The sequence below is a fragment of the Eulemur rufifrons genome, chromosome 28 (assembly GCF_041146395.1).
Source record: "Eulemur rufifrons isolate Redbay chromosome 28, OSU_ERuf_1, whole genome shotgun sequence".
NCBI classification, from domain to species: Eukaryota; Metazoa; Chordata; class Mammalia; order Primates; family Lemuridae; genus Eulemur; species Eulemur rufifrons.
In genome coordinates, this window is record NC_091010.1 from 4,843,836 (window position 1) to 4,870,170 (window position 26,335).

Here is a 26,335-nt window from a genome sequence, read left to right on the forward strand (position 1 = left end):
AAAAATGAAGGTTATAACTTCTGGGTTGTAGAGATTAATGGCAGTTGCCTAAATCTGAATTTCTCCATGAATCCTCAAAAGAAAACATACAAATCAAGAACATAAACAAATAAAATCACTCACTCAAACAAATCACTGGGAGACATGTGATATGGACTTGAAATTAGCTATAAGTAGGAAAACACCCAAATCCAGGAGACTCATCTACAAGCCTATGCCTATGGTGAGAGAAAGGCAAGAGTGTGGCGCTTCACAAAAAAGAAGAGAAAAAAACAAAAGAGTAAGAGAAAGAGAGAGAGGTGTGCGGATAAACTAGGGTGGATGGAACAAAGATAAAGCTACAAAAGAGAAAATTCCATTTGATTATGAAAATACTAAAAACAGGTCTAAGATCTGGGACATTAAACATGGCCTAGTAGGATATTAAAAGGAAGTGACTAAAAATTGTTCAGGACCCAAGGAGATACCTTCAAAAAGGCACCATTTTTAGGGGAGGTGTAACTGAAAGGAAAAGGTACCCCTGAGAACCTGGTAATGAAGGTAAAGAAAGAAGCCGGAAGGGGAAAGTAAGGCTACTACAGAAACAAAAGTGAATCACAAATCAGAAAACGCACTGACTTTGCCCTCCAATAAAAGTGCCATTGATTATAAAAACTGTATTTCACTACACCACAAGAACAGACTGCTCCTGAAATAAGAAACATACTTCCCTATCCAAAATCCTCACTTCTATGTATTAACACATAACTATTAATGCTTACCTGAATAAATAAAATGATGAAAAATAAAATCAGAAAATAAACAGAAAAAGGCAGACCAAATCCACACAAAACTACTATAAAAATAAGATAAAAAATTAGAATCAAGACCTTTCAGCTAGCGGAAATTCTCCCCCAAAATAATAAAGCAAAAGAAAACTATATCACAATGCTCCAACCTAAATTAAATATCCTAAAGTTGTTATTTGTAGATTTTTAAAAAAGTCACATCAAATCATAAATCCAAAAACTCAAGACACAATGGACATGGACTACAAAAAAGGAAGATATGAAATGAGAGCTTCCAAACCTAGAAATACTCTGAAGAAAATGACATCATCTGAGAAATGAAGACTAAATTACAAGGTGCCCAAAGGAGACTAGATTCTACTGAACATTTAATAAAGAATACTGAAGAAGATAAAAACAGTCAAGAGAATAAAAATGAAATATAGAATTTAAAAGTATAGGAAACAAAGTGGTTGTATAGAAGATGGAAGTTCCAACATATGTATGAAGGAAGTCCCTAAAAAAGAAAACAAAGAAACAAATAAATTAAACATTAAAAAAATTAATATATAGTCATAGATGACAAACCCACAGCCAACATCATACTAAATGGGGAAAAACTGAAAGCATTCCCACTTAGAACTGGAACCAGACAAGGCTGCCCACTGTCCCCATTTCTTTTCAACATAGTATTGGAAGTCCTTGCGAGAGCTATCAGGCAAGAGAGCAGAATCAAGGGAGTCCAAATAGGGAAAGAAGAGATCAAACTCTCACTCTCTGCTGATGATATGATGTTATATCTAGAAAACCCCAATGATTCAACCGAGAGACTCCTGGAATTGATCAATGTATTCAGTAAAGTCTCAGGATACAAAATCAATGCACACAAATCAGAGGCATTCATATATGCCAATAACATTCAAATGGAGAACCAAATTAAGGACTCAATACCCTTCAAAATAGCAACAAAGAAAATAAAATACCTAGGAATATATTTAACTAAAGAGGTAAAGGACCTCTATAGGGAGAACTACGAAACACTGAGAAAAGAAATTGCAGAGCATGTAAATAGGTGGAAAACCATACCATGCTCGTGGATCAGAAGAATCAACATTGTTAAAATGTCTATACTACCCAAAGTGATCTACAGATTCAATGCAATCCCTATTAAATTACCAACATCATTTTTCAACAGATAAAGAAAAAATAATTTTACACTTTGTATGGAACCAGAGAAGACTCCGTGTAGCAAAAGCAATTTTAAGCAATAAAAACAAAATGGGAGGTATTAATTTGCCAGACTTCAAACTATACTACAAGGCTGTGATTATTAAAACTGCTTGGTATTGGCACAAGTGCAGGGACACAGACCAGTGGAACAGAACAGAAAATCCAAATATAAAACCATCCTCATATAGCCATCTAATCTTTGACAAAGCAGACAAAAACATACTCTGGGGACAAGAATCCTTATTCAATAAATGGTGCTGGGAAAATTGGATAGCCACATGTAGAAGACTGAAACAAGACCCACAGCTTTCACCTCTCACAAAAATCAAATCACGGTGGATAACAGATTTAAACCTTAGGTGTGAAACTATTAGAATTCTAGAAGAAAACGTAGGAAAGACCCTTACAGACATTGGCCTAGGGAAAGAATTTATGAAGAAGACCCCTAAGGCAATCACAGCAACAACAAAAATAAATGAATGAGACCTGATTAAATTAAAAAGCTTCTGCACAGCCAAAGAAATAGTCATGAGAATAAACAGACAACCTACAGAATGGGAAAAAATTTTCACATACTACACATCAGATAAAGGACTGATAACAAGAATCTATTTAGAACTCAGGAAAATCAGTAAGAAAAAATCAAACAACCCTATCAAAAAGTGGGCAAAAGACATGAATAGAAATTTTTCAAAAGAAGATATAAGAATGGCTAACAAACATATGAAAAAATGCTCAACATCTCTAATCATCAGGGAAATGCAAATCAAAACCACAATGAGATATCACTTAACTCCAGTGAGAATGGCCTTTATCAAAAAGTCCCAAAACAATACATGTTGGTATGGATGCGGAGAGACAGGAACACTCATATACTGCTGGTGGGACTGCAAACTAGTGCAACCCCTGTGGAAAGCATTATGGAGATACCTTAAACAGATTCAAGTAGACCTACCATTCAATCCAGCAATCCCATTATTGGGCATATACCCAAAAGAACAAAAGTCATTCTATAAAAAAGACACCTGTACCCAAATGTTTATAGCAGCACAATTCACAATAGCAAAGATGTGGAAACAACCCAAATGCCCATCGATACATGAGTGGATTAGTAAAATGTGGTATATGTATACCATGGAGTATTACTCAGCTATAAGAAATAACGGTGATATAGAATCCCTTTTGTTCTCCTGGAGAGACCTGGAACCCATTCTATTAAGTGAAGTATCCCAAGAATGGAAAAATAAGCACCACATATACTCACCAGCAAATTGGTTTCCCTGATCATCACCTAAGTGCACATTTGGGAATAACACCAATTGGGTATCGGACTGAGGTACAGGGTGGGAGGAGGGGATGGGTGTATACCTACATGATGAGTGCGATGCGCACTGTCTGGGGAATGGACACACTTGAATGTTCTGACTCGGGGGGCGGGGGGGGATGCGGGGAGAGGATGGGGGTATAACTACATGATGAGTGTGATGCGCACTGTCTGGTGAATGGACACGCTTGAAGCTCTGACTCGGGGGGATGGGTGGGACATGGGCAATATATATAACCTGAACTTTTGTACCCCCATAATAAGCTGAAATAAAAAAAAGAGAAAAAAAATTAATATATAAACTATAAGAAATCATACTGAAATAAAAGACTTGAATCTTCATGATAAAAAGGGCTCAAGTATATAGTGAAAATTGACCCAGAATGGTTAAATCCAAGACATAGCCTAGTAAAACATTACACTTAAAAAAAAAAAAAATCCTCATTTTCTCCAGACAAAAAGATCATGTCACTTGCAAAGAAAAAGAAAGTCAGATCGGCAGTTAGATTTCTCAGTGACAATATACAAAGCAAGACAACAGCACAGCAACATTTTAAAGAAACTCAAGGGAAAAGGTGTGAACCAAGCATTTTATATCCTGCCAAAGCTGTCATTTAAGAGTTAAGGCTAAAAAAAGTTTTGAATATGCAAAAATTCAAGAATTACTGTACTTACAAGCCTTTCCTGAGAAGTTTACCAGAGATAAGCTTCATCTATCCAATAAGTATGGGGAAACTTCAGCAAAAAGAATGATAGTAAGAATGAGATATACTTCATTAAAACTAAAACAAGAATGAGAACAAAGATGGAAAAATGATTTGTAAATGTTATATTTTCAAAAAAGGTACAAATAATGCAAATTTTAAAATGAGAGAAGAAAGGAAGAGAAAAAAGAAAAAGTAAAATAAGTTTGTTGACTGTCAATTAATAAGTACGGGACAGGTATGGTGGCTCATGGCTGTAATCTCAGAACTTTGGGAAGCCAAAGTGGGAGGATGGCTTGAGGCCAGGAGTTCAAGAACAGCCTGGACAACATAGCGAGACCCTTATCTCTACAAAAAATTTAAAAAATTAGCCAGGCATTGTGGCACACACCTGTAAGTCCTAGCTAACCAGGAGGCTGAGGTGGTAGGATAGCTTGAGCCCAGGACTTTGAGGTTATAGTGAGCTATGACTGCACAACTGCACACTAGCCTGAGTGACAGAGAGAGACCCTGTCTCTTGAAAAAATAAAAACAATGTAGGAATAAAAAGATATTTAAAGCTGGCAAATAAAAAAAGTAAGTTAAGTAGAGAAAGGGCAGATCAAGGACATGATAAACAGTATTAATATAATTAATAGAACAAAAAGTAAAAGCCTGCTGAAATAACAAAAAATATGCAGTCACATACCCACACGTACACTTAAGAAAATAGACCATAAAGAAAGAACCTGCAAATACTACAAAATAAGGAGACATTTGAGACCAAATATGAAAGTCATATCAATAAATGTAAATGTGATTAAGTTAGCTATTTTTTTAAATTTCAAATTGGTTCACAAAGCAAAACCAACTCTACACTGTATATAGGACATATTTGAAACAAAATAACTCAAAAGTTAATAAATAAATGTATGGGAAAAGGTATACCAAGCAAATGAAAACAGTAAGGTATCAGGGGTACGGGCCTGGTAACAGATAAGGAAAAAGGGAAAAGTCAAGGGAAAAGTCAGTGAATGTAACAGAGATGAAACACTTCATAACTTTTAGAATTAACAGCACAATAAAAATATAACAGTTATTAAGAGTTATGTACCAAATCACAAAGCAAACACCTTCTTAAAGCAAAAGCTATTGGAGATAAAAAGAGAAATACACAGAAATCTAATAGACTTTCATCTAGCACTGTTCTCATACTAAGAGAGAACAAGTTGGCAAAAAAATAAGGAAACAAAAGACCTAAACTACCAATCAATAAGGTCAACCTTGTAAATGTCTATCAAACTTTTACCTTGATGATAGAAAATAAACTACTTTCTGAAATACTCATGGAACATTAATGAAAAGTGATATTAGATCTCAAAGGATAAAAGTCTATAAAGTAGAAATATGAACATTTTCTGATTTCCATGCAATCAAACTATAAATTTAAAAATAATTAAAAATCCCAAAACCTCTACCACCAGGAATTTTTCAAAATCTATTAAACAACTCTCGGACTAAAGGAGAAATACGAACTAAAATTGCAAATTTTCTAAAAACAATAATGAAAATACTAAAAATTGCCACTATGTTCCTGTTGATGTTTTGCACAGAGAAGAATACATCCTCTGTGTAATATTCCTGCCAAAAATGTTTAACCTGCATATAATCGTGATGAAACTATCAGAAAAATCTCCAAATTGAGGGATATTTTACAAAATAACTGGTTTATTCTCTTCAAAACTATCTGTTTGAATGAATGCCCAAATCTGGCTACAAAACAGGTCTATATAAAAGCAGACTAAGAAAACACTAAAACTAAATGCAAGGCATGATTCTTGACTGGACCCCAAATTGGAAACAGAACATAATGCTATCAAGCACATTATTGAGACCTGGGAAATGTGATGACATAAAGTACACTGATGATAAATTATGTGAGTGTGGTAACTGCATCGTGGTCATGTTGAAGACAGCCTTTATTTTTTTTTATTTTTTTTTTTTGAGACAGAGTCTCACTCTGTTGCCCCGGCTAGAGTGAGTGCCGTGGCGTCAGCCTAGCTCACAGCAACCTCAAACTCCTGAGCTCAAGCGATCCTCCTGTCTCAGCCTCCCGAGTAGCTGGGACTACAGGCATGTGCCACCATGCCCGGCTAATTTTTTCTATATATATTTTTAGCTGTCCATATAATTTCTTTCTATTTTTAGTAGAGATGGGGTCTCACTCTTGCTCAGGCTGGTCTCGAACTCCTAAGCTCAAACGATCCGCCCACCTCGGCCTCCCAGAGTGCTAGGATTACAGGCGTGAGCCACCGCGCCCGGCCGACAGCCTTTATTCTTAAGAGATACATGCTGAATGAAGTATTTAGGAGAAGTGTCATGATATCTGCAACCAACTACCAAATGGATCAGGTCAAAAAAAAATATGGAGAGAAAGCAAATGTGAAAAAATATTAATTGGTGAATGTAGATAAAGTGTACACGGGCATGCACTGCACTAGTCTTAAAACATTTCTGAAGAGTTGAATATTTTTCAAAATTAGAAAGGTAAAATATTAATAAATAAATAAGTTTCAGATAAATGCTGAGAGAATTTGTTGCCAGGAACCCTAAATGAAAAGAAGTAATAAAAGAAATAATTCAGACAGATGGAAAATAATCCTTGAAGGAAGCACATAATTGCAAGAAAGAATAGAGAGCAAGTGAAAAGGTCAATGTTGGTAAACATAAAATAATAACTGAATATTGGCAATATAAAACAATTTGAGAAGTTCAAAATATATGGAGAATTAAAATGCATGACAACAATGAGACAAAAGTTGTTTGGAGGTATAGACTTATTGTTCTAAGATTCTAGCATTAACAAGAAAGTGGTAGAAATCAATTTTATTAGACTACCATAGTCAAGGACGTACACTGTAATCTGTACAATAGCCATGCAAAGAAATCAGCATAAGAATGTATAACTAACAAAAAATATGAAGGACAAAAAATGAAATAACAAAAAAAGACTAATCCTCCATTAAAACAAGGGCAAAAAGGAGAGAACATGAAACATAAAATGGTTGGTAAAATAGAAAACAAATAGTAATATAAAAATCTGAATATATCAGTAATTACATTAAATGTAAGTGGACTAAAAGGCCGGTTAGATAAAACACAAACCCAACTACGTCCTGCTTAAATGTAAGAACAGAAAGTGAAAGTAATAAAATGGAAAGGGTGTCTAATACAAACATAAACCAAAAAAAGCCAGTGTAGCTATACTAATAATAGACAAAGTAGATCTTAAGCACATTATTATAGATAAAGAAAAATATTTTATAATAAAAGAGTTAAACCACAAGGAAGGTATCACAATTCTAAATTTGTATTTGATCCAATGACAGAGCTTCAAAACATGTAATATAATGCAAAAGTAAAGAATTAAAAGAAGAAACAACAAATCCACAACCAAAGAGAGAGATTTTAACACACCTCTTTCAATAATTGATAGTAAACAGACTAAAACCAAACCATACAAACAAAAACCAACAACAAATTGGGATACATCACAATTAACAAACTTGATCTAACCGATAGAGAACACTCTATACAATGACAGAAAACACAGTCTTTTCAAGCGCAGAAGTGGCATGTACCAAAGTGCTCAGTCACAAACGAAATCTCAACTACTTTCAAAGGACTGAAATCATTTAGAGTAAGGTCTCTGACCACAGCGAAATTAAACTACAAATCAATCACAAAAAGGTATACAAAACTGCTACATTTGGAAACTAAGAAGACCACTTCTAAGTAAAAAAAAAAAAAAAAATGACTAATACTACCCAAAGAGATCTATAGATTTAATGTGATCCCTATCAAAATTTCAACAGTACTTTTTACATTTTCTAAGAAAAATCCGTACTAAATGTAACATGGTACAGCCACTGCAGAAAGCATTATGGTGGTTTCTCAAAAAATTAAAAATGGAATTACCATATGATCTACAAATTTCACTTCTGTAATATATCCAAAATAACTGAAAGCAGGGTCTCAAAGAGATATCCGTATACTCATGTTCATAGCATCATTATTCACAATAGCCAAAAGATAGAAGCGACCCAAGTGTCCACGGGGGGAATGAAGGGATAAACAAAATATGGACATACACACAATGGAACATTATTCAGCCTTAAAAGGAAGAAAATTCTGACACGTGCTATGATATGGATGAACTCTGAAGAAATTATGCTAAGTGAAACAAATTAGTCACAAAAAACAAATGCTGTATGACTCCACTAATATGAAGTATCTAGAGTTGTCAAATTCATTGAAACAGAAAGTAGGATGGTGGTTCCCAGAGGCTGCAAAGAGGGGTAAATAAGGGGAGTATTTTAATGAATATAGCTTCAATTTTGCAAGATAAAAAGGTTCTGGAGATTGGCTGCAAAATGATATGAATATACTTAACACTACTGAACTGTGTGTACACTTAAAGACAGTTAAGATGGTAAATTTTATATGTATTTTACCACAGTTAAAAGTAAAAATTTAAAAAAATGAACCAGGGTAACAGTGAAAAATAAAAAAAAGCTAGCCGGGCGTGGTAGTGTGTGCTGGGAAGATCGCTGGAGTCCAGGAGTTGGAGGTTACAGTGAGCTATGATTGGCGCCACTGCATTCCAGCCCGGGTGACAGAATGAGACCCTGTCTCAAAAAAAAAAAAAAAAAAAAATTAATAGTAGAATCTAAGTGATGGATAAATGAGTGTTTACTGTAAATTTTTTTTTCAACTTTACTACATGTTGGAAAAGAAAATAAATTTATAGGCCAACTTTTCCCATGAACAAAAATACTAAATAAAGTATTAGCAAAATAAATCTAAAGAAAAAGAAAAACATATCACAAACTAGAGTGGTTCAAGAATGCAAGAATAATTTCATATTTTTAAAAAAATCAATTCATCACATTATCTGTATATTTTTATTCAGTGTAAATTACTTTTTAATTTCTCTTTGGCTTTCTTCTTGACCTGTCACTTAGAAGTGTGTTATTTTTGAATATCATTAGATTTTTCCATACAACTTTCGTTACTGATTTCCAATTTTGTTCCATTGTAATCAGAAAGCATTTTTTGTATTATTTGATTCTTTTAAAATTTTTTGGAACTTGTTTTATGGCACACGATATGGTTTCTCTTGGTAAATGTTCTGAATGCACTTAAAAAGAAATGTGTATTCTGCTGTTGTTGGGTGGAACATTCTGTAAACGTCAACTGAGTTAAGTAAGTTAATAGTGTTATTCAAGTCTTCTAATATCCCTTCTGATTTTGTTTTTATCAATTTTTTAGAGTGGCGATGTTGAAATCTTCGAATAAAAGTATTTGTATATTTTTCTTTGTAGTTTTTGCTTTGTGCATTTTGAAGTTCTATTATTAGGTATATATGCATAAACATTTAGGATTGCAGGAAAAGGATTTTTTTCTTAATATAGCTAGGTCAATTGTTCTCCACATGAAAAAGAAAAAGCTCTTTAACTTTACGTTACATAAAAAGAAATTCAGATGGACTATAGATATAAATGAGAAAGGAATAACTATATGTAAGGTTTTTAGACCTGTGCTAAGAAAACCTTTCATTAAAATGTCATAAAAATAATCATCAAAGCAAATCTGACAAATTAGAATACATTAATGTTAAAAACATTCACCAAAAGAATAAAAAAATGAAAGAGCAAGCCACAGAGCATTAGAAATATCTGTAAATCAGGCTGGGTTCCGTGGCTCATGCCTGTAATCCTAACACTCTGGGAGGCTGAGGCAGGAGGATCGCTCGAGGTCAGGAGTTTGAGACCAGCCTGAGCAAGAGAGAGGCCCCCGTCTCTACTAAAAATAGAAAGAAATTATCTGGACAGCTAAAAATATATATATAGAGAAATTAGCCGGGAATGGTGGCACATGCCTGCAGTCCCAGCTACTCGGAAGGCTGAGGCAGAAGGATGGCTTGAGCACAGGAGTCTGAGGTTGCTGCGAGCTAGGCTGACGCCATGGCACTCACTCTAGCCCCGGCAACAGAGCGAGACTCTGTCTCAAAAAAAAAAAAAAAAAAAGAATTATCTATAAATTGTACATCTGACAAAGAACTTGTATCTATAGTATATAAAAATACCTACAAATCAATAAGCAAAAGGCAGATAATCCAATTATAAATGAGCAAAAAACTTGAGCAGGCACTTTACAAAAGACAATATCTTAATTGCCAAGAAGCATTTGAAAAGTTAACATTACTCTTCACTAGAGCGACAGAAAGGAAAACTACTACACAGCCACCAGAATGGTTAAAATGAAAAGGACTGACAATATCAAGTATTGGCAAGGCTGTGGCATAAATTAGAACTCTTAGTTTCTGATGCGAGTGTAAATTGGTTCAAAAGCTTTGCAAAATTTTTTGGCATAACCACTAACGTTAAAAATGTATCTTCCCTATGACTCTGCAAGTCCATTGCTAGGCATATGCCCTCAAGAAAAGAGTTCATATGTCCATCAAAGAATGTATAAGAATGTTCAAAGCACCTTTACGGATAAAAGCCAAAAGCTAGAAACAACCCGAAGGTCTATCAAAAGAAGAAACAAATTAAAGTAAAGCATACAGTGGAATAGTATACAGCAATAAGAAAGAATAACTGACACTTGCTAAAACATAGATGGATCAAAAAAATATACTGAGTAAAAGAATCCAGACCAAAGTAAGAGTACATTCTTTATGATTCCATTTATGTAAATTTCAAGAAGAGGTAAAACTTATTTATGGTAATAGATGTAAGAATAGTAGTTATTTATGGGAGCAGGAAAAGGCAAGTATTGACTGGGAAAGATTATGAGGGAGCTTTCTGTAGTGAAAGACAGGTCCTATTTTAATTTGTGTTGTGTCTGTATGAGTATACATCAATGTAAAAATTCATCAAATGGTACATTAAAGATTTGTGAATTTTATTATATATGAAAAAGGGGGAGCCATGAATAGGAGTAAAAGGGAAACCAACAGAGTGCTAATATAGATACCTGAGACAAAGGACTTACATCCAGAATATATAGAGAATCCCCCAAAAAAATCCATAACAAAAATCATACAACCCAGTAGAAAAATAGGCAAAAGATTTGAACAGGTATTTTACAAAAAGGATATTCAAATGCCCGATAAACATATGAAAGGTGCTAAACTTCCCTGGTCATCATAGAAATGCAAATTAAAACCACAGGGTGATGCCACTACATATCAACCAGAATGGCAAAAATAAAAAAAAAAAAAAGGGGACTGTGCCAAATACTGGTAAAAATGTGGGAAAACAACAACTCCCACTCACTGCTGATTGGTTCAATTACTTTGGAAAACTGACCATCTCCTAAAGCGAAAAACAGTAGGTAGGCATTTTTACCCATAATAAGTAAATATTAATGTATCATTTAAAAAGTAATTATTGCAAGATTAAGATTAGTCTATCTTTTACGATCCTTCTTAGCTCCAGGGCTATGAAATTTTAAAAATCATGAATTATTTTAAGAGCAGTATAATCCCTTCAGATGTGTTGCTGGCCTATAAAAACCAATTTATCACTTTTAATACTTCAGTAAATAACTGAGGCCAAAATATTGAAATGAGTAATATTTATAAATAATTTTTTTCACAATTATCAACAGACCATGAGCCCTGCAGGGTACGCTAGAGAAAAGCCTGGCCGAGTGCCGACAGCTTCACCTTTTTGCTGAGATTCATGCTCCCCATCTTAGCCTTCAGTAGCTTCATCTTATTCATAGTTATTGAATTTTCAATTATCTGTTGTCCAGAAGGAGAAGGCTCAATTTCTTCATCCTCATCCGTACATAAATTATACACAGAACCACCACTGCAAAGAAAACAGTAACTAGTTGAAATCTGCTTGACACTTGCTCAGTAACTAAAAATACTCTTTGTGCAACAGCAACCAATAGATGTTGTTAATGATAAAACACTAAATCTCTTTTGTCAATGTAAATGCAAGGAAAATATATTTCAAGAAATGCACTTCTTAGGAGAAAAAAATTAAATGGGAATTAATAGCATGATCTAGTATTACTAAAAATCTAGTATAGCTGAACTTCTCTCAATTTAGTATGTCTTAAATAAAGATCTTTTGGCACCTGCTATAAATTCCCAAAGAGGCAAAATCCATTTCCACAAGAATGTTCTGATTTCATTTTATCAGCCAATGCTGATGGATTGTGCTACCTCAACAACAGGCTGATCAGATTTTCATGAATCAAAATTTTAAAAAATTGGCACAGAAGTACAGCTTTTTATTCATCCTGAGGGGATTCTCACTAAACAAAGTAATTTATAAACAGGTGTCATCAGAGCATTTTCTGTTCTTAAAGAACAAAAATAGATTTTAAAAAATCAGGATAACAAAATTTTTCTAAGTGTGTTTGAAAATGTAACCACCTAGAATAGTATAGATTTTAACATGGAAAAAATACACCCAGTCAAGTCATGAGACAAATTATGTTAAACGCTTCAGTTACTGATCAACCATCATGACACTTATTCATATTTTAAAATAATTAATATTTGGAGTCCCTTCTCTTTGATCATATAATACAACACATCACATTATCCTCATATTTACACTTACATGTCTGTTTGTCCCTCTTACTCCCTCATAGGTAAGCAAGCTGAAAGCAGGTATTAGACTTTATTCATCTTCCTAGTGTTTGCACAGGGCAAAGTGCTTAGCACATATCCAATTGTTTGATAAGCTGAACACAAACATACTGAAATTCCATTTATCTTTTCAATAATGGGAAAATTAGAATGGTAAGGATTTGAAAACAACACAAGCTCAGCATATGTGGAAAATTATTAAAACTTTATTTTTTGTAGAGACGGGGTCCCGCCATGTTACCCAGGGTTGTCTGTAACTCTTGGCCTCAAGCGATCCCCCTCCTCGGCCTCCCAAAGTGCTGGGATTACAGGCGTGAGCCACCACGTCCGGCCTAAAGCTTTAACTAGAGCAGAATAAGAATACATATTAGCCACTGTGTCTGATTTACTTTCAGGAAAACTAAATTATGTTATCTATGCTATACAAGTATGAGGGTTAATAAATTTCCTATTCTATGTGGTTGTAAGAAATGGAAACAATTTAGGACAGCCTTAGTAGGGCATATTCCATAACACTTCTGTAGTATATACTACCACCAAACAAGAGCAGAACAGAGCATAGACAGCCCCAGTTCTAAATGGCATGTGTATCAGAAGGAAGAATGCAGGAACTGGTCTCCACAACCAGTTCAGTCTGTAGTGCCTGACTCATGACTGTAATTGCTATCTACTGCCCATGCCTATAAAATATGATATCTGACACAAGTACAACAGTAAAGTAACAACATTGTCTCCCATTTACTGAATGCCAACTCTGCCAGGTACTTCCCACCCATTATTCCTAATCCTCATGAAACTACATAAGTTAGATATTATATCTCATTTTATAAATGAAGAACCTGCAGTTGAGAGAGGTTGAGTGATTTGGCTCAAGACCAGAAAGCCAGCAGATGATGGACCTAAGATTCAAATCCCCCATTTTTCTGGTTCCAAAGCTGATTTTTCCTACTACTTCCTGTTGCTTCCCCAGGCACCAAATAACAGGCTTTACTGCATCATGCTTGTGCACCCAAATGAGTGACAGAACTTATAGTGTTCAAAGGCTTTTGTCTTCAGGTCAACTATTAACAGACAGTATCTGAAAAGGAAAGTTGCATGAAGATTTTTATAATTTGACCCTGTGGAGTTAGAAGGAATGACTCAAGCATACTCTATTCTTGGTTACCTTGCAATATTTTAACTTTAAATACTTCTCTGTTGCCCTGTGGCATTTTAACTTACATACCTTTAATGAATACTGAAAGAAGTTTCTGCTCAACCTTATAGTCATGAAAAGATCTATTCTCCCATGGAATATATATGTAAAAAAAAAATCATGACATCTGCACTTGAATGTTTATAGCAGTACAATTCACAATTGCAAACATGTGGAAACAACCCAAGTGCCCATCAATACATGAGTGGATTAATAAAATGTGGTATATGTATACCATGGAGTACTACTCAGCTATAAGAAACAATGGTGATATAGCACCTCTTGTATTTTCCTGGATAGAGCTGGAACCCATTTTACTAAGTGAAGTATCCCAAGAATGGAAAAACAAGCACCACATGTACTCACCATCAAATTGGTTTCACTGATCATCACCTAAGAGCACATTTAGGAGTAACATTGATCAGGTGTCGGGTAGATGTTGGGGGCGGGGATAGGTGTGTACATACATAATGAGTACCATGTACACTGTCTAGGAGATGGACATGCTTGAAGCTCTGATTCGGGGGGGAAGGGGGGATAACGGCAATATATGTAACCTACACTTTTGTACCCCCATAATATGCTGAAATAAAAAAAAATAATGTATCAAAAAAAGAACAATCATGAAAATATTTCATTGGATGCATTTTAGAGTATAAAAGCACTTTTAAATTTACCTAATATTTTTCAAAGAACCACATTATTGTGTTTTCTCTCTCAAAGCAGAGATTCATGAGATCAGTTAGAAGCCAATCACAAAATTATTTTAGATGAAAAAAATCTAACTAGACTAGGATAATATTGTAATTATAAACTTAATCCAAAGACATCTTTCTTTATATTTAAATATTCTAATATTTTCTTGAATTTCTAAATATTTTCTTGAGTGCTATATATATATATATATATATATAACTTTAAATCTTTTAATTTAATAATATGCTTAAAGTGTAAGAGTTAGGTGAATGTAATATTTATTTCAACATTAAATGTGTTCACCCCAAAGCCAAGACCTCATTTGACTTTCACAGACAATTTACCATTAAGTCTTACAATACTGCTTTCTATTTAATAAAAACAGTAAGGTGGTATGATCCACCAAAAAGATTTGAGACTAAATTCCTCAGAAAAAGAACCTATAAAAAGTAAAAAAACAGAAAGAAGAAGACAACATTTGATTCTAAAGAAAGACTGATGTTGATTTTGTATCTAAATGAATCACATGAATATCCAGTTCTCCCTGTTTCTTCTTAAAGATGGAGTCAGCAAACTATGGCCATGGGTCAAATCTGTCCTGCCACCTGTTTTTGCGTGGCCCATGAGCTAAGAATGGTTTTCACACTCTTAAATAGCTGGAACAAAATCAAAATAATAGTATTTCATAACACATGAAAGTTATATGAAAATGAAATTTGTGTCCATAAATAAAGTTTTACTGGAACACAGCCACATTCCCTTGATCACACATTACATGTGACTGCTTTTGTCTACAATGGCAGAGTTGAGTAGCTATGACAGAAATTGTACATGGCTCTCTCACCACTCTGTACTGCGGTGTGGCAAACTACAAATCATAGTGACACAGTTAATTCAACAGCATTTTCAGTGCCACATGTGTTGCTATACCGTCATTTTTTTTAAGGGCCAGCATATAACCAACATGTCAAAACAAGAAAAGTAGACTTTAAATGTTGCAATTTTAAGGTACAGTAGATTATTTGTCATCAATTAGATGGTAAAGCATTATGTTTATTGTGCAATGACACCATAGCTGTGCTAAAGGAAAACAACACAAGCACTCATCACAATATTCCCAACTTGCAGGAATGCAATAATCAGAAAAACTGGAAGACTTACAATGGAATATCTCATGTTACAGAATTTCTTCACAAAAATAAAAAATGAAAATGAGGCAACATGCATAGAAGTTTCTGAGTGGCTTATTTGCTAGCCAAGCAAGAAAAGCTGTTTTTCAATAGCAAATTAATTCAACCATGTTTGATCAAAGCAGTTGAACAAGTATGTCCACAGAAAATTAACTTGTTTAAAGACTACTTTTCCAGTAAGAACAATTTCTCAAAGAGTTGACAACATCAGAAGCAATATCAACAGTCAATTAGAAAATAAGGCAAGTGACTGAGTCGTTTTCCTTGGTTTCTGTTTCGGTTTTTTTCAAGCCAGTCAAATGTAGCAGTGGGTTCCTTTGTTTCTGATGAACCCAAAGGCTGTAGTCAAGGCGTTAGCACATGTATGTGTTGACATATGTTACTGATACTGCTCAGTTGTCACTGTTTATTCAGGGCATCAACATCAAGTTTGAAATGACTGAAGAGTTAGCCCCTACAAACAGTCTGCATGAAACTATTACAGGTGAGAATATTAATATTTTCAAAGAAGTTGCTAAAACACTAATTCAGTAAAAACTAAAGTGAAAACTGCTATAATTGGTGGGGTGATAATATGTGTGGAACAGAAAAAAAACTTAACTGGAAAAATTGATAAAGCAAGTGAACATGTGAGGCGCTTAAAAAGCCCACGGTTACTCGCTGCATTATTCATCCACAGGTATTCTGCAGTCAATATCTGAACCTGTCATGCATTATTGAGCCAGAAGTGTCAGCGGTAAATTTCAATTGTCTCCTGGACTTATCCATCATCAGTTTAATGCCTTAGAGGTAATAAAGTTTTATGATTTTTTAGCTCAAGAACTTCGAATGAGAAGAGCTGTCCTCAACCACTATTATCAAACACTGAATGCCTATGGAAGTTAGTTTTTGCTGTGGACTTATTAATGTTTCCTAACATTCATAACAAATTCAACCTAGTATCACAAGACAAAACAATGCTTATATGTGAAACTTACACTGCAATGTCATTTTGACAACTAGTGTCTGAATCATACATAATGGCAGGCTGCAATACTTCCCGTGCTTTCAAAAGCTGAAACAAAGCAAGATCTCCATTACCACAAAAATTTGCAGCAGATATATTTTTGAAGCTCAAGGTCTAGCAGAGTTTTTATACCTCAGGGCAAATTCAAAGAAAATCTCTGTATTTCAAAATCCATTTAAATACGTAATTGAGGAGCTTCTAAGGCAAACAAACAGCAAGAGAATACCTAACAGAATTCTATAAAGGCCTTTCAATATGATGAGCATGCGTCACTGAAATCATATGCTCACAGACTAATATCACTGATCTGGCAGCACTTACCTGTGTGAAAAAGTTTCAAAGATAAAAAATATCAAATCTCATTAGAGATCAACATTAACAGGTAAACTTTTGTGACTGAATCTGCAAATCTGATAGGCAATACTAACTTCAACGTCAATTAGGTAAAATATGACTCCCACCAAAAAAAAAGAATTCCATTCTTCTCATAAGTAGACTTGTATTATGAAAAGGAAAAAAGTACCCAACTGCTGTATTTTGAACTTTGTCAGTAAAAGTTTTATGGAAATATATTTTCTCTCTTGTTATATAAGTACCTACATAATATCCTTGATGCTGTCTCTTAGCATGAAAATCCCAAAATAGTTACTATTTGCACAGAAAAAATTTGCTGCCCCCTGCCGTAGAGTAAGAAAGCCTCTTCTAGAATAGGTAAGATAAACGTCCTTTACAGTATGACCAGATGGTTTTCTACTCCCTTTTCTCATTCATCCCATCCCTTTCTTTGTCCAACTGTGGTAGGTAAATAGAAAGGAAGAGAAAAATAATCCAAAAAGTATCTTGAGAGGAACAAGACAATTTTAATTGAACTCCATGATGAGATTTGGGCTAAGTCACAAACACAATAGAAGTTGACTGAGAAGAAAATGGAAGCAATGATATTTCACAGAAAGTGGAAAAGATAGGTTGAAAGCATGGCATGATGAAAGGCGTGGAAAACCCATGATCACAGTTGTAAAGCAGCTCACATACTAAGGTCCTAAGCTTAGATGTCCTCCTTTAGCAAAAGACAGCTAAAAGAGATGTACTAACAACAGTGACCAGCACATGGAGAAACTGGTGTGAAGAAATCCTATTAACGGTCCAAGGCTGTAGTCCTCATTGCTATGTCTTCTCTACTTCCAGCCTGTATGTTCATGCCCCGTTTGTAGTACTAACCAGACCCTGACATGTTGGAGCCAATAGTCAGCACCCATTTGTCACAGTCTGCTGTCTGTGGCCACAAATATTGAGTCTAGTCTTTCTTCCACAGAACACTCTGCAGTGGGCAGAATCCTAAGGGAATCTCCATGATTCTCGACCCTTGGTATTCATATACCATGTAGTCTTCCACCCTTGGGTGTGGGCGTGACGTCTGCCTTGCTTCTAGCCAACTGAATATGGCAAAGGTAAAGGGACTTTGCAGACGTAATTTAGGCCTCAAAGCAGTTGACTGAACTAATCAAAAGGGAGCTGAGGGAAGCCTCCAGCCAACAGCCGACAAAAAAATGGGGCCCTCAGTTATATAACCGAAAGGAAATCAATGATGCCAACAACATGAATGACCTGGAAAGTGGATTAGCCTCCTCTCCAGATCAGAGCACATCCTTGCTGACACCCTGAACCGCAGCCTTGTGGGACCCTGTGCACAGCACCCAGCTAGACTGTGGCTAGACTCCTGACCCACAGAAACTGTTCTCCAAATGCAAGTTGTTTTTTCTTTGAACGGTTTTACCACTACCTTTTCATTTTGCAAGTCTAACTTCAGTTATCTGTAATATCTTTCCTTTCTTTGTCTGCTTGGCAAACTCTTACCCCACTCCTCTTTTAAGGTTTTCTTTTCAGAGGCTAACTCACTACCTTTTGGGCAAAATGAACCCCTCTCATCTGTTTTCCCAGAGATTCTGACATCTTTTTACAATTACCAACATTATATCCCAGTAACACACCAGTGCCTTACTTAGTGACCAGCTCTAAAAGTTCAGTAAATGTGTAATGACTTCCAGTGAAAGGAGATAAAGAATCATAGTAAGTCAGCATGCACGGAAACTTAGAGGGCACCATGTCCAATTCTCTAATTTTTCTATTGCCTAGCTAAACATCTGTAGGGTTTTTCCTTCTGATTTTAGAAGTAATATTACAATTTCTCTCCCTTTCATAGAGTAGGAAAACAAGACCCCAGAAATAAAGAAATTTATCAACTTTTAAGGAGTAAGTTAAATTTAGAAAAAAGATAGCAACTTTAGGCTTATCCCTTTCTATTATGCCAAGGTTGTATTAATAACACATTATTATAACAAGACTCTACAATCTCATGGGCATCTTAGAGTTTCATGAAGTAATGGAAACAAATCTTTTTTTTAATGGAAAAATCCTATTCTGTAAAGAAACTTGTTTTAGAAATTACCCATCATATAAATCATATGAAGAACAATTTCAGATGGGAGAGTGGGGTAGGAAAGAGATGCATGAAATTTAGTCAGTCCTGTTAACATATTAAGATTATTTTGACACCATGAGGTAAACAGGAAAGTTTATGGAGCATATCATGTGATGTTCTCTTTTTCTAAGTGAGACATGTAAATGAAAACCAATTTACCTTAAAGATTCAGATAATGGTGTTAAAGTGCCATCTCCCCTATCTATTACACAAAAGAAATTCAATTGATCTCCTTCTCGATATACCAAAAATGTTATTTGTTTGTTGCAGGAGGTCTTCTCCCAGACCTCATCTCGACTGGAATCCAGGTACTCAGCCATCTCCCTAAGTGGATCTTCCATAGGAACTACAAATAGAAAAATTGATAAACAAGCTTTCAATTTATATCAAGTTTTATGCACCTTGATACAGTGACAGGATGAATCTGAACAACCACCCTGTGCATATAAGGTATACATGATATCCTTCAAATACGTTTCTGACCTTTTTATAGTTAATACAGCATTCCCTGTGTTGTATCAATATGAAAGAAATGAAATGTATTATTGTGCTGCTATGTTCAAAGACAGGGTTTAACCAAAATATGAGGGTGTTTTTTCTGGCTCACTAGAGTCTGTGTATTTGCTGATTCTATGACATTATTATCTATGATTATTTTCATTGTATACCTTTTGTTTCCTATATTTTCAAATATTGGTTCTAACAATCAATAATTAGAAGCAACATAAATTCCCCTTACTTTAGATTAAAAAATAAACACACATATACACATACACAGCTGGAAGACATATGTAAGAAATTAGAAGTGAACCTTTCTTTTTCTTTCTGATTTTATATAAAGGCTGATTCTTCTTAGAGCTATTCCTTGATGTGAAGTTTAGTAACTAAAAGTACACAATAACTAGAACACAAGTGGCTGCTTAGTATACTAAAACTGTGTGAAATGGTATGTTGTTTCTTAAAAGCATCCTCCCAGTACCCCAACTGTCCTGGTATGTATCCATGTGTCCAGTAAGAACACAACGAAGTACACAGGCTGACTGGGGCCACTCTAAACTGTGGCCCAGAGATGTCCTCGGGTTTGAATGATACTGCAGCCATCATTACAATCTGCTTTCATGTACAACAGCCACCCTACGGTGGGAACGGGCCTCAAAAGACAGCTGGCTCATGGGGAGAATGTTCCAGAAGCCCCTGAACCTCAGACTTGGGGTTCTAAGTAACAGTTCCAGGAAAAAAAAAAAAGTTCCAAGAATGTCTCCCAAAGACATTCTTATGTCATGCTGCAGAAACTTTTGTTCTCTCCTAAAAGAGGCCACAGTTTCCCAAGCTGTATAATTATCATTTATTTATTAACAGAATCACAGTGTTGTAGTACCTTTTAAAAGGAAGTTGCAGCAAAAGGAAAATATTAAACTCTGAAAGCGATGAAGTAAAAACATCAAACATAATGTACTAAATTCAATACCACTACTACTAAACCATAAAAGTCTTAGAAATATAATAAGATTGAGATTATCTAATGAAAATTATTTGGACATTTTGATTTTTTTTTTTTTTTTTTTTTTGAGACAGAGTCTCACTCTGTCACCTGGGCTAGAGTGCCGTGGCATCAGCCTAGCTCACAGCAACCTCAAATTCCTGGGCTCAAGCAATCCTCCTGCCTCAGCCTCCCGAGTACCTGGGACTACAGGTGCACACCACCATGCCTGGCTAATTTTTCTATTTTTAATAGAAACGAGGTCTCATTCTTGCTCAGGCTGGTCTCGAACTCCTGACCTCAAGCAATCCTCCTGCCTCGGCCTCCCAGAGTACTAGGATTACAAGTGTGAGCCACCGTGCCCAGCCTTGATTGACTTTCATAGGCAAAAAAATATATAAATCTTAAAAGACACTTTTCAAACAAGCTCTTGCCCTTCTTAAGTTAATGGTCCACTTTCCACACCACATTAATAAGAAATAAAAATTATGATACCAGTTTTTTAGGTGTTGCCACTGCCATTACTACAGCCACATGAAAGCCTATCCTATACTAGCACAGGGTGCCTTACTCAAGGAATCACTGGGATTGCCCGTGCACGTGTGTGTGTGTGTGTGTGTGTGTGTACATTTCTTTTTAAAAATTTTTTCTATTTTTAATTATTATGGGTACACAATAGGGTTAGCGTACATGTGATGTCTTGATACAGGCATGCAATGTGAATTAATCAAATCGGGGTAATTGGGGTATCTATCACCTCAGGCATCTATCATTTTTTTGTGTCAGAAACATTCCAACTGCATTCTGTAAGTTATTTTAAATTATACCCTAACTTATTTTTTATTATAGTCACTTTCTTGTGCTATCAAATATTGTTCATTCTATCTAACTATATTTTTGTATCCAAACACTTTTTTTCATAACAGAAAAATCCTTTAGATTTTATCAGCTATAAAATGATGCATATAAAGTGTAGGATACAATTTAGCTTTAGAAAATCAAGAAGGCTGGGCGCGATGGCTCAAACCTGTAATCCCAGCACTCTGGGAGGCTGAGGCAGGTGGATCATTTGAGCTCAGGAGTTCGAGACCAGCCTGAGCAAGAGTGAGACCCCCGTCTCTACTAAAAAAATAGAAAGAAATTATCTGGACAACTAAAAATATATAGAAAAAAATAGTCGGGCACGGTGGCACATGCTTGTAGTCCCAGTTACTCGGGAGTCTAAGGCAGTAGGATTGCTTGAGCCCAGGAGTTTGAGGTTGCTTTGAGCTAGGCTGATGCCACGGCACTCTACCCTGGGTAACACAGAGTGAGACTCTGTCTCAAAATATAAAAAAATAAAAAAATAATAAAAAAAAGAAAATCAAGTATTTTTTTCTATGCTGCTTTGAAAATGGTTATTTCAAAAGCAAATTTAAAAGCTAAATATTCCTGGAACTCCCATGGTAAAGGTGCTTTTTAAACCAAGATTTTGAAATAAGACTAAATAGGTAAAAAAAAAAAAAAAAAAAAAAAAACAATTTCTCAAATACAATATGGAGAAGTCCTAAATCTGGGTTCAGTTTTTCTTTTTCACAAATATTTCAATGACACAAGGTGGGAAATATCAAGCTTTCGGTTTTAAAAATGTTGATTCAATAAAGGCAAAATTATTTAAAACTTATTTTAAAATATTAAAAAACAGACGAGCTCTAGCTGCTGATTTTTCAGTTCACAAACAAGGCACAGAAAACTGTAGGATAATATTATTACAAAGCTTTATTTATTACAAAGCTTCAACTACCAGAGAGTAGTGATACCTTTCATTTTCCTTTAAAAAAAGAAAAGTAAAAAAAATACATATATACAATACTTAATTCAGAATCTGTAGCACTTACACTCCTCATAAACATATAAAACAATTTTAGTTGTAATAAGAAAAGTAGGTGTTCTGATTAAACACAGTGATTTAAAAATAGCATTATATTACACACAAATAACCAACTTTCAACACTATAATACAGTAGAATTCACATGGCATTAACACTGCATAGTTCTATCTTAACATAATGGCTCAGTAAACACTTAGGGTTCTTGCACTACCCTCAGAGTCATTACTATAAACACTATCGTATGTCACAGAGGACAATTTCATAAATCCCATTAATAGAAAGTCCTGGACATCAGAAGTGCTAATCAGTTCTAACATCATTACTTATGTTTTCTCTAACTATGTAAAACAGTTCAACAGCCAGAGTAACATATGTCACTGACACCTCTTGAGGTAGCTAAGGAAAAAAATGGTAATAACCCTATTTTCTAACCAAAATTATGAAGCACAGGGACATAATTTGACACGTGGAAGTAAGCTGGCAGTGGAATCAATACTTAACCTTCGGTTTTCTGGTTCGGGAAGGATCAAACAAATATGAAGGCCTTCCCCCATGAGGTCCACAGTGCAGGACTATTCTGGGTAGCCACCTCCACTTGGTAGGGATTCATGTGACATACGTGAATCAGGGACCAGTGTGAACACTCCCAGCTTTTCTTGTCAGTCAAGTCTCCACTCATGTCATCTTCTCTGAGGACCCTTCCTACTATTCTACTTCCATAGATGTGATCACGGTTACCCTATTTCCTGCATAGCACTTAACAACCAATTGAAATTACATCAATTCTTTACGAATTTATTGTAGGCAGTGTCACAAAGCAGGCTTTCTCTCCCATGTTTATGACACTTGGAACATTGCACCAGTCATTTGGCAGATGTTCAATATGTATTTATTGAATGAAGGAATGGACTTCAGAGACCACTCACATTCTGAGACAGGATTCAACAGGGCCACGGTAATATTATGAAACCCGGATGCATCACAAACCAGGTAAACAGGTAACACTGGAATTTTCCATAATAATTATCATTCCAGGTATTGAAAACTCAGTAAAGTTCGAGTTCGGGACCAGTCTAAGCAATGTAGCAAGACCATGTCTCTACAAACAATAAAAAAAAATTGGCCAGGCACGGTGGCTCACGCCTGTAATCCTAGCACTCTGGGAGGCCGAGGCGGGAGGATCGTTTGAGCTCGGGCATTCGAGACCAGCCTGAGCAAGAGTGAGACCCCCATCTCTACTAAAAATAGAAATAAATTATATGGACAACTAAAAATATATACAGAAAACATTAGCCGGGCATGGTGGCACATGCCTGTAGTCCCAGCTACTCGGGAGGCTGATGCAGTAGGATTGGTGAGCCCAGGACTTTGAGGTTGCTGTGAGCTAGGCTGATGCCACGGTACTCTAGCCCGGGCAGAGCAAAGACTCTGTCTCAAAAAAAAAAAAAAAATTAGCTGAGTGTGGTGGCTTGCGCCTGTAGTCCCAGCTACTCGGGAAGCTGAGGCAGGAGGACAACCTGGGCCCAGGAGTTTGAAGTTGCAGTGAGCTATGGATGACACCACTGCACTCTAGCCCAGGCAACACAGTGAGACCCTGTCTCAAAAAAACCACAAAAAAATAAAATAAAAATTATATAAATAACTTTTGTAAATAAACAAAGCAACAACACTGGTATGAACCTTAACACAATGATAACAATATAATATTTATACTATGTCATTCCATTTCCCTTCCCTATGCTGGTGAGGTTTATTTTTAAGTTTCCTTAGATTGAATCAGGAATCATCAGATTTTCTGGAATATATTTTAGAGTTCTAACCTCTATGTATTTTCTTTGAAGAACAATGCCTAGAGAATCAAATGTGATTCTTCTAAAGCCTAATAGCAGAAGGGGAACCTGAATAAAACCTGAGGCTATAAAAATGCTGACTTAAAGAATGTCATTGTCAAATTGCTTTAATGGACACATGCCTACCTCGTCTAGTATTTATAGGTCCACCACGCATAGCCAATACCAGCTTCAAGGTACAACCTTCTGAAATGCTGTGGATAGTTAACACAAAAATAAACCATAATCATAAAAATACATTCAGTATTAAATCTACACATAATTATGTCCTGGTTCATTAGGCATAACGCCCACTCTCTAAACACAAAAAGATACAGCAAGGTGAATAAATATAAAATGTTAATGTATTTACTTGTATAAATAACAAAAAAGTGAAAACGTTCTGGTAAGCCTTAAATATGATGTGAAATCCCAGAATAAAAGTACCGGAAAAGCCCCCTGTGATCATGTGGCTGCCTTTTCATTTCACATATAAGGAAAAGGAGGCCCAGAGAAGAAAAGAGGCTTGCCCAAGACCAAAAGTGTTAGAAAATGGCAGGTCTATTTAATAAAATAGAACAGAGAAAAATGGCAAAACTATAAGCTCTCCTGATTCCCAGTGCTCTTCCAGTTTTCCAAATTGCCCCTCACTCTTTTCCTCTTTTCTTAAGAAAAGAGTGATGAATTATGTGAAAGAATGGGAAAAAAGACAAAAACTCAGAAAGTATGCTTGCATCACTGGTGCCCAGAGCATGGCTTAGTAACAAAAGGGAGGACTTAAAGAGAAATGAAAGATTCGGTGGAGTGCAATTCTCTCTTATGCAAAACCCTTGTGAAAACAGAAAGAAAAGGAACATGGCCAGGTGGGAATGGGTCAATATCCAAAGAAAGGACAAAAAAGGCAAAAAGATAATAAGAAGATTTTTAAAAGGCAGAGGATAAACAGCTTGGCATAAAAAATAAAAAGGTAAAACAAAAGTATTAGAGGACAAAGATCAGACAGTATGGGATACCAAGCTAATACATCTGAAGTTCAGGATTTATAATGAAGTCTAAGAATCAGAACTAGTCAGAACAAGAGAAATGATCCAACGATTTAGAAGAAAAATATTGGCATATGAACTCATAACACTAAGTGCCTATAAAACAGCTTATATGCAATTACACTCACTTGTAATCATTCAAGCAATAATCATCTTCAAGTTCCATGTTATTCCAAATTAAGTGCTGCTGACAGATGGGAATACCTTAGGGGAAGGTTATAAAAAAAATTGTTAAAGAATTCAACAACATCTCCAAAAGAGTATGATACAAAGCTACTTCATTAAAGAACTAAGTGTACAAATAAATTAAGCACATTTCTAAATCGAATACTAGGTGCTTAGTTAAAATTTATAGACTCATAGATAAAGGCATGGCTACCACTGGCCTAAAACAAAGCATAAGACAAGATATCAGCCTTGAAGAGTTCAAGATTTAAGGCCTAGAAGACAGTTCTAAATGCTACAAAGTACAGTCTGTGTTCAATTATATTCAGTGTTACAAGTGTTACAAGTGTATAATCGGCCAGGTGTGGTGGCCTATAATCCTATCATGCATGCCTATAATCCTAGCACTTTGGGAGGCTGAGGTGGGAGGATTGCTTGAGGCCAGAAGTATGAGACATAGCAAGACCATGTCTCTACAAACAATAAAAAAATTAGCTGGATGTGGTGGCTCGCACCTGTAGTTCTAGTTACTAGGGAAGCTGAGGCAGGAGGACAGCCTGGGCCCAGGAGTTTGAGGCTGCAGTGAGCTATGATGACACCACTGCACTCTAGCCCAGGCAACACAGTGAGACCCTGTCTCAAAATAAACACAAAAAAATAAAACAAAACAAAAATTATATTATGGACAATTTTTAACACT

The 26,335-nt window shown here is 35.5% G+C and overlaps 1 protein-coding gene across 1 annotated transcript in view; it reads right to left on the bottom strand.

Moving 5' to 3' along the window:
• The window catches only part of ZFAND4 (zinc finger AN1-type containing 4), a 66,792-nt gene that overhangs the window by 12,105 nt on the left and 28,352 nt on the right, over positions 1 to 26,335 (bottom strand). The window contains 4 exon segments of the mRNA XM_069460400.1: positions 11,740 to 11,889; positions 19,355 to 19,593; positions 24,575 to 24,642; positions 25,599 to 25,674. Coding sequence (XP_069316501.1) covers positions 11,740 to 11,889; positions 19,355 to 19,593; positions 24,575 to 24,642; positions 25,599 to 25,674 — 533 coding nt within the window.